The sequence below is a fragment of the Carassius carassius genome, chromosome 37 (genome assembly GCF_963082965.1).
Source record: "Carassius carassius chromosome 37, fCarCar2.1, whole genome shotgun sequence".
Classification (NCBI taxonomy): domain Eukaryota; kingdom Metazoa; phylum Chordata; class Actinopteri; order Cypriniformes; family Cyprinidae; genus Carassius; species Carassius carassius.
The window spans coordinates 6177860-6187730 of NC_081791.1; the positions used below are offsets into that span (position 1 = coordinate 6177860).

A 9871-nucleotide genomic window follows, 5' to 3' on the forward strand; every position below is an offset into this window, starting at 1 on the left:
AAATATTTAGTTTCCTTTTATTTACACAGTGATATTATACTGTAGATCGAAGAGGTTAGATATTGTAGTGTTTTAGTTATGTTTTGCAAACTACGTTTTCGTAGTGTTATGATACTGGTTTGAGAACAGATCGAAGCGATCTGCCGTCTCGTGTTAGCTCTCTGGTCGTGCACATGCAGGGCAGTGGAACCGCCTCCACTTGCCGGAGGACTTCATTGTATGGGCAATGTTTCAGATGGTCTGCCATGCTAGAGATGTCCGCAAACTCCCAGCGGTTAACTGGGCTAAAAGCTGTGCTGAAACGCCAAACCTGCAGGAAAACAAAGCAGTTACTTAATTTACAGCTTAACATAGGTTTATGGTAACACGTGTTATCCTTTTAGATGGTTTCGTCCACTGCGTTTGGAAAAAGAGTACAGTCAGAAAGAAATAAACTGTTTAACACATAAAATATATATATATGGACTATGCGTCTCTATTTCCTTCCACTGTTGAAAAATGAAGCTGAAATATCCCAAACTTATTAGAAAAACAAACACTTGAACATACATCATTGTAATACTAACTAGCTAAAATGACAGAAACCATATTTGGGAAATAATTATTTTGAAGTGTAATTAGATTTTATGTTTTTTTTTTGGTGGTAATGTCCAATTAGTTTACATTAAGGCCAGGGTTTAGCCACTAGGGGCGATCAAAATGTTTTGGCTTCACTTTTCAGGACATGTGTTGGGCACACTAGGGGTGTCTCAATCAGCTCCCTAGTTCAGTAATGTGCACAGTGATTTTCACTCCCTGAAAAATCCCACAATGGACAGCAAAAAACAGGGAGCATCAATGCTCACTATGCCCCTTTACCAGAAATTGTCACAGTTACGAAGAATGAAACATAAAATTCATGAGCAAATGCAATAACTATATATTGAGACAATAGAAGTTTTGACAAGACAAACCTTTCTTTTTGTTTGTATATTTTAGCATAAACACATATCGCTAGACAGGTAGTAAACACATCTAGTTAACATTTATAGTTAGAATTTGGCTGGAATTTTGCAAAGACATAATAGAAAATAATAGTACACTGTAATCGAACAATGTGTTTAAAGAGCATAAAACGAATATTAAAAAGATAGGGTTCTTCCTGTTGTTGATTAATATCAGCGGTGACATTCCACAATGATGTATGTTGACATTGTACATAGCCATTTCGCTGGAAATCAAGTAATCACTGTCCCCATGTGTAGTGAGCAAGGGCCCTTACCAGTAGTTTTTATTCACAGTTTTATTCACAATATACTGATGTATGAGCTCGGGAGCTGATTGAGATGCACCCTTGGTTTAACAATAGCATGCTGCTACTATTTAGACATACTGTACCTTGTCTTTTATCTGCCAGGATTGTCTTCCATCCAAATATTGCTTCTTTTCCCATTGTACCACCACCATGCCACGAGTCTGCAGCAGACTGGCGCAAACATCCCTCATTGTACGGGACACCATTGACAGTTGACATAGGCTAAAGCCATCCAAAAACCGGGCTAAATGTTGAAGTACTTCAAATGGCAATCCACTAAGGTGATCACACTTGGGTTGAGTCACAGGTTCCGAGATGGGTTGCACCCCGAAGGACCTGAGGTGGCGGTCGTGAACAACTTTTGAGCCCTGAGAGGATGGGCAGAATCTGCGTTGGGAGTATGTGCAGCCATAATACGCTAAAGGACAACGGTGCTCCATCCAGCTATTGAGTCCAGAATGGATATCTCCATGAACATTGCGAACATGCGAGAGGAACTCTTCTCGACGGAAGAGCTGGCCGCACTCAAAGGTAAACATGGAGCCCTCGCGTGGAGCCCAGCTTGGGCGAGGCACTAGCTGCTCCAGCGTCAGATCAAGCCGTAGAGTGCAAAACGGACTTGGTTGTGAAAGGCGTGGTGCGGCTCGATCGCAAGCGGAAGCCGATGCAACCTCGCCAACCATCGTACTTGTTGCCAAGATGGCAGCAGGGAAACTAAATGTCTGGGTACCGAAGTCAACACGTGTGCCCCCAAACGCATAGACTGTGTCGGATATCCTCCGAGCTCGTGGTGACTCCTCCAAGCAGAACAGAAGAGCGGCTGCCGTAAAGTCAATTTCGCCAAGTCCCATTGGGTCATCCATTGGCTCCTGATTCAAATCCGATGTGTCTACCGCTTTGTCCTCCATTTTGCAATGTGGATTTCTATGAGGAAAGACTTCTGTAAACGACCCCTTCCGTCCATTAAGAGCAAGTGGCATAAAGTTGCGCAGGAACTGAAGGTTTTGGAGTTTCCTCTCAAAAGCTCTGTCTTCAAAGTCTAATGCCATTGTTGGTAGAGCACTGTCTCTCTGGACGGTCAGAGTCTGAGCATGTAAAGGTTGCTGCAGTAATGGAGCTTGTGATCCAGAGGCCTCCTGAATCAAGAAAGCATGTTGATCTTGTCTGATTTCTGGCCTATGGGGAATTAAAGGACCAATAAACTCCCAAGAACCTTGAGACTCTGGGTTTTGAGTTGATTCCATTAAGTCATCTACAATACTATGAGAGCCATTACAGAACCCTTGTCTATCGATGTCTTCCAACATGACTGGTCGACACTCACCTGTTGCCTCATGAGCAAGAACATCTAAAGTGGGTTCTCCACTATCAAATCCCCCAACAGCCCCAAGCTCACCATCAACCACTGATGTAACATCCTTCATATCAACATCTGCAGACTCCAAAGTTTCTGACTGAATGAGCTTACCATTGTCATTTACTATCGAACCATTAATTGTCTCAGTGCCTTTGACAGCATCTCCTAATGCTCCGAGAGCAGAGGCCAAGCTCCTGCCAAGTTCCATGAGTTTCTGGTGCTGTTGAGGCTGTAGCTCCTCCTTTAGGCCATTGACTTCGCTAGCTATTTTATCACAGCTAAACCCGGCATCCTCTCTCATCCTCACCTTTTCATGCAGTTTCCCATTGCGTTCTGTAAGTCCAGCTGATGCATTAGTGTCTGTACCGTCTGTTTCTGAAGAATTAAGGTGGATCAGGACGTTGAGAGCTGCAGACAGGCTTTTGGTTGTCTCTACTGTGGTTTGGTAGAGCTCACCATAATGTTCTTCTTTAATACCGTTAATCCCATTGGAAATCTTTTCTTTCGAGCAACCAGCCATAGGCTCCATCTCAACACTCTCCACCTGCACACATGGAGCCTGAGCAACTGAGACTAGGCCAGGCTTTTTGTTTTGTCCTGCCGCCTGAGTCCTTTTCTCCGGACTACTAGTGGGAGCCAGAGAGACGAGTTTGAGTGACGCTAACATGGTGCGCTGGTCCTGGAGGGCAAGCGCCATGTCAAGCTGCTCCACCTCATATGCTTCTTGACTCAGTCTCTCATACGAACGATAATCCTCGTCGTTCACTGGCCACCTATTCCACTCCATAGAGCAGCACACCACACCTGCAGGACACACCTCAAGGTGCTCTGCCATCTGGCCACGGGCCAGTGTAAAAGGGCATCCAATGCTTTGGTTAAGACATGGCACCCTTTCAAGCGGGCACAGCAGTTTGTGTTCAACTGCCTTGCAGCTGTGGAAGACAGCACCACACACAAGAGGGCAGCTGATGAGGTCACAGGAAGTGCCGGGTTCAGGTTTGACCATGCATCTTCTGCTTATGCAGGACATGCAATGAACATGAGGCTCCTCCATTATTTAAGATGACAGCAGCAAGAGGCGAAAGAGCAGGAGTCTCAACCACTGCAAAAAAAAATGAAAGAAAGAAAAAATGAGATAAGATTCTCCAACATGCAGGCTGTGTAAGTTGATTTTTAGATGCATCAACTGGTAAATGTAATATTGTAAATCTTAACAGTTTATTGTCATATTATGAAAATTCATGTGGCAAACAGACAGTACTTTACCAGTGATGTGCAAAACTACATATTATCAACACTGACTAGTAGGTGGGTTGTTTGCACAGCTGGCAAACTAAGCCATTAATGTTATGGCCAACAGACATCAACAGGCACAAAGACAGCAAAAGGACACATTTTAAAATGTTTAAATAAAAGGTGAAAATCCATAGAGGGTGTCATATCTCATTGATTTTTCTTAACTATGTAGTGCACACTGAAAAAGCTTTAAATTAGTACTGAAAGCCATTCTTGAATTCCTAGCAGACTTCATCCAGCTTAAATGCAGTCTTGATTTAATCCAACACAGCTTTCCTAGTCAGCATAAACAAAACTGGCCCACTTAACTCTGCTACTCTTCTACGGGTCTTTTTATACAGTGACACCACACTGAACCATAAACCAAAAAGACAGCCAGAACCTTTAGCATTTCATTAAACTTACTGTTAAAGTTCCCCCAACACACATTGGTTTTAATGTTTACAAAACAATAAGTTGATAAACAGACATTTGACAGAACTGAAAACATTAAAGAGCCACATAAACTTCATGACACTTCATACAGTACAGAATGAAGTTATTGAGTGTCGGCGGGATTATGGTAGTGGTATTTAGGTCTTTATTTTGTTGATGTTTAACTTTGATTTACTTTATTATTTTCTGCTTAGGTTAGCCTGTTAGCAAGCTAAACTTTCTACCTTCAGTCTCCATGAACAAACCACTCACTTACCCGCAAGCTATGTCAACTAACTGCCCGCGTTACTCACTGACGACTCTCGCCTGTTTCTTTCACTTGTCCGATTTTACGTTGAAACGGATCACTTTAAAACACTGCTGTATATACACAATCATCACCGTTTGTCCTGTCCAAGAATGCTCTATCCGGCCGGGACGCGCGCCGATGACGTCACCGCGCATATTCGAGCGTCATGACGCTGGGGTTATTTTGGTATTATTTTTACAGGATTCCGAAAGCGTATGCTGTTGTATACCTCTACAAGATATGCATCTTGTAACAGCTTGTGGAAGGCATTCTTCTGAGGCAATATATGTTAAAGAAAGCATGTTTTAAGGAGGCACTGATATTCTTAAAGTTGCCTACTAAATATAAATACGTTCATATTATTAAAACGGGTGTATTCCAGAAAGCATACCCGGGTATGTTTAAGAGTACGTTAAGTAAGCGGATAACCTCAAGTTTCGGTTCCAAAAACGGAGGTAACTTTTAGGGTATGTTAGTGGTCATGAACTCACTATCTGAACTTAACCTGCTCCAGAGAAGGTTATTAATTATGACTTCCAGGGTAGTTTGTTTCAGAGACGTGACGGAGCATGGCGTGCCCTTTTGAAGACGATCCAGTGGATGTGGAAACACAGATAATACGAAATCCTTTCCGCCGTGAGAGGGTGATTCGACCGTATCGATTCGTTTTCGTATCCAAATGAATATTTGCGGGAGCGTTACCGTTTTTCAAAAGAATCGTTAATTTATTTAAGGATGATTTTGAAACCATATATAGCAAACGTGACACATCGCGGATTAGCGCTTAACACGGAGCACATTTTGTGCATTGCCCTTAACTTTTTTTTTGTATACAATAGGCGATGCAGAGCATGTGGGAAAGGCAACTGTGTGTAGGGCTGTTCGTACAGTATGCATTGCACTCAAACGGTTCCTACACACTTTTGTGCAGTTCCCTGGCCATAAACCACTGAAGGTCATTAAAGAGGAATTCCACAGAGTGGCTGGTTTTTTCGTTCCATGATATTCTATGACAGACCATTTTAGTTACATAGAACTACTTAATCTATCCATACTGCATACAGCCACAATAATTGTAAATGTTTCTAATTAAACAACTTTCAATTTCAGGGTTCCCAAATGTGATTGGGTGCATTAATGGAACCCACATATTCATTAAAGCTCCTTCAGTCAATGAAGGAGACTATGTTAATAGGAAGTCAATCCATAGCATGAATGTGCAGGTCAAGTCAAGTCACCTTTATTTATATAGCACTTTAAACAAAATACATTGCGTCAAAGCAACTGAACAACATTCATTAGGAAAACAGTGTGTCAATAATGCAAAATGATAGTTAAAGGCAGTTCATCATTGAATTCAGTGATTTCATCTCTGTTCAGTTTAAATAGTGTCGGTGCATTTATTTGCAATCAAGTCAACGATATCGCTGTAGATGAAGTGACCCCAACTAAGCAAGCCAGAGGCGACAGCGGCAAGGAACCGAAACTCCATCGGTGACAGAATGGAGAAAACAATAGATTTTTTGGGTGCTAAATGTTTGGGTGTTTAAACCATTAAATCACCCTCATTACTGGTCCCCACTAACTAGGTAATATGCGATCCAACCCACCTCATAAGTAATGTTGAAGTCAAATGGCCAGGGTCTGTACATGATGCCAGAATGTTTAGGGAGTCATCATTGCTCCACAAATTTCAACAGGGTATGGTTTGCCTTACACAAGGTTTTTTTTTTTAATGCAATTATACACTTTACCTTTGTAGGAAACATCACTTGTATACTTGCTGGGGGACAGAGGGTACCCTTGTCTGCCTTATATGATGACATGACACCCTACCCCTGAACCTGGACCACAGGCACAATTCAGCCTGGCCCACAGCAGAACACGGGTCAAGGTGGAAATGACCATAGGCATCCTGAAGGCAGGTTTCAGTGCCTGAGTGGGCTCAGGGTCAGCCCAGAAAGGTCATGTGACATCACAGCTGCTTGTGTTGTTCTTCACAACATTGCCACACTGAGAGGTGAGAGGGCCCCCATTCCTCTTGATGAAGATCGCCAAGAGGATCCCCCAGAGAACCCAGTAGACCAAAGAGATGGCAGGGTGGTACGAGACATGATTTGCCAAAATCACTTTAATTAAAAAAGTTATTAATTAAAAAAGTGAGTTAACAGTCAAGTGTTGTTCATTGTTTCTTTATTTCCTGTAACAAAATACTTTTGTATGTATTGCTTTAGATTTCATTAAACAACAAAAGACAGTTCACATACTGTTTCCCATCTTAAGCTGGTGCTCCAGCAATTTAATTTCAAGTCTGGCCTTTTTTAAATTAAGCCTTCTCTCCTCCCATTTGAAGCTGTATAAGGTCCATTTCCATGTCACTTTTTCTGATTTGCTTTTGAAGGTGGACCTTATACAGCTATTTGGCAGGAAACTAGAAAGACAGAATAATTAAACATGACTGATAATGTCTGTATTACAAACACAGACCAAATGTTTAAATGAGGAAGGAGAACTGCAGAACATTTCTTACACTTGCCAAGATTCTGTGTTGAGGTAGATGGACCCTCATATGTATTATCTCCTACCATATTCTGTAAAATGAGAATGACAATTTATTTATTCTCTTATGTAAAAAAAGGGGAATGCATTCTATGCACCATACCTCTATGAGCCGCCCCACATTTTCTGTTTCTGTCACAGCAGAAGTTGTCTCTTCATCATCATCCTACAGTGAAAATAAGGAAGGATCCTTGGTCTAGCAAACAGAATCCTGGTGGGTGGTGTTGGTGCAGTGGATAAGACACATGCCTATGGTGTGAGAGACCCGGGTTCGAATCCACTGTGAAACACCAATGTGTCCCTGAGCAAGACACTTAACCCCTAGTTGCTCCAGAGGCGTGCGACCTCTGACATATATAGCAATTGTAAGTCGCTTTGGATAAAAGTGTCAGCTAAATGTAATGTAACAGAATCCTAAAGACAATAATCACTTACAATTGTGACAGAGTGTTGTGTTGCAGGAGGATCCAATAATACAATGTGGCCACCAGCAACTTCCAGATAATTAAACCAATAAGATAATCATGCATGTTGAATACTCAATGTATATTCTTAAACAAATACAATTAATAAAGAAGGACATTAGGAACATCTAAGAGTACTAGTAATAAGATTACAGTATAAAGCATATGTAGTCAAAGCAGCATGCATACTGCACAAGTGAATCAATGACTGTAAAATGCATTCAAAATGCCATTTTAAAATGGTGACAGTGTTGATGATTTTCTTTATTAAAACACTGACAAAAACAGTGAAAACATCAATAAATCATAAGTATCAATATGGTACACCTACATTTTACTAAGCCACTTGTCTTGGTTGCGGAGTCTGACGAACTGCCCCCTGGAATCCCATCGACCACAGGTCGCCCTTTATTAAGGGTGAAGGAAGGTGGAGGTGGACCCCCACCTGTTTTACGGGCCTCAGTCTTCTTTCTATTGGCTACATAGAAAACTAAATCACATTAAATACTAAATTACATGGCGTCAGTAACAAAAGGTTAGAAGGTAAAAAAGGTTAGAAAATATTACCTTGCTGGAGAATGTTTTTGTGTTTCATTTTGACTTTAGCTCACACTTCTTCTGGCTCCAGAAGGATTACTCCTAATAAAACAAGAAGCCAACATATTACTAGCCAATTATGTGCATTACTACTGTAATATTAAGAAATGTATGGAGGCCAACAAGTAAATGTCTATTTTTACTACATGCCCCAAATAATTTTTGCGTCACAATGAAAGGGGAAAATAGCCCATTTATAATTATATAAACTCATGCATTTACTCTGTCCGTTATTTTTGCCAAGCCAACTCTCTTACTTTTGATGATGCAGCATTATTGCTTTTTAGTTATAATGGGCTTATAGTCTTCATAACCAACCCTTAAAACCTCCAACTCAGTTTCACCGAAGTATGTAGCTTGCTTTTTTCTCTCCCTGAGTTTCCATGGTGACTCCTGAAATCGGCAATCCATTGAAAATGTCTTTATGTACTATTTTTTTTTTCTGAAATCTTAGTGTCACAGTGTCTGGGTTGTGTTCCCTGGGTTTCCACTAGATGTCTCCCTTTTCCACGGTGTCTGTCACTTTATGAACCTTCTGTTCCCTTATTTGGTCACCTTCCTCCTTGTTTGGGTTAATTGATTAGTCCCCACCTGTCTCCAGTTCCCTCATTACCTTCTGTGTATTTATACCCGGTCTGTCTGAGTATGTGTTATGGAGTCCTTGTCTAATGTCTTGTCATTCCGTAGTCTTGATCCTGCCTTGTGTTTTGTCTGTTCTTGTTTATTTGGATTCTCTGGTTTTGACCCTGCCTGGACTGTTTACCCTTTTGGATTGCCCCTTAATAAATATCTTACCTGCACTTGGATCTCTCGGTGTTTCTTGTATCACCGAACGTGACAGAAGGACTCCGTCAACACGAGATCCAGCGGTATGTCGAGTGATGTTTCTTCCCCAGCCACCGAGCGGGAGAGAAGCAATCGGTTTGAGGGAACCCACCTGGTCGTGTTTCGCGGGACCAGTGGAGGTCGCCGAGGAGGGAGTGGGCGAGAGGAGACTCAGCATCGCTCTACACCATGGCCCCCCTTCGACTCGGGGCTCATGTGGGAGGGACCAGAGCCGCCGTCTCACCATGGTGGATGGAAAGGCCAGCACCACAGTACAAGATGGCCGCCAGCTCAGCGCTACAGCACAAGATGGCCGCCAACCCAGCGCCACGAGGCAATATGGACGCCAGCACAGCGCCACAGCACAAAGTGGTCACCAATCCAGTGCCACGATGCAGGATGGCCGCCAGCTCAGCGCCAACGCCCAATATGGTCGCTGACTCATTCTTGGAGTATTTCTCCATGCTGTCAAAGATCCTAGAAATGCCCAAGACTGTTCACGTCACGGCTGCTGAGCCAGCGCCACAACCCACGATGGCCGGCAATCCAGCGCCACAGCACAAGATGGCTGCCAGTCCAGTGCCACAGCGCAAGACGGCCACTCACCCAGCGCCAATGCCCAAGTTGGCCACCGGTCCAGAGTCATGGCCCAAGATGGCTGCTTGCCCAACACCGCTGCACAGGATGACAGTCACACCTGACCCTCCAGAGTCGAGTCAAGTTCCTGTTGACTCTCCAGAATCGAGTCAGGTTCC

General features: G+C 42.8%; 1 protein-coding gene across 1 annotated transcript; it reads right to left on the reverse strand.

Annotated features, from left to right (window-relative positions):
* On the reverse strand, positions 1 to 4826 carry LOC132117887 (F-box only protein 30-like). Its single transcript, XM_059527227.1, has 3 exons — positions 4639 to 4826; positions 1378 to 3753; positions 1 to 310 (listed from the first exon to the last, which is right to left on the reverse strand). Exons 2-3 carry the CDS (start codon positions 3703 to 3705, stop codon positions 107 to 109), a joined length of 2532 nt encoding a protein of 843 aa, XP_059383210.1. The 5' UTR covers positions 3706 to 3753; positions 4639 to 4826; the 3' UTR covers positions 1 to 106.
* Between the last annotated feature and the right edge of the window lie 5045 nt (positions 4827 to 9871).

Excerpts from the sequence above, each read along its gene's own strand:
- LOC132117887 (XM_059527227.1), bottom strand. The coding sequence starts at position 3,705 with ATGGAGGAGCCTCATGTTCATTGCATGTCCTGCATAAGCAGAAGATGC. Across the intron at positions 311-1,377 it reads CCTGGCAGATAAAAGACAAG|GTTTGGCGTTTCAGCACAGC; the intron begins GTACAGTATGTC and ends GTTTTCCTGCAG.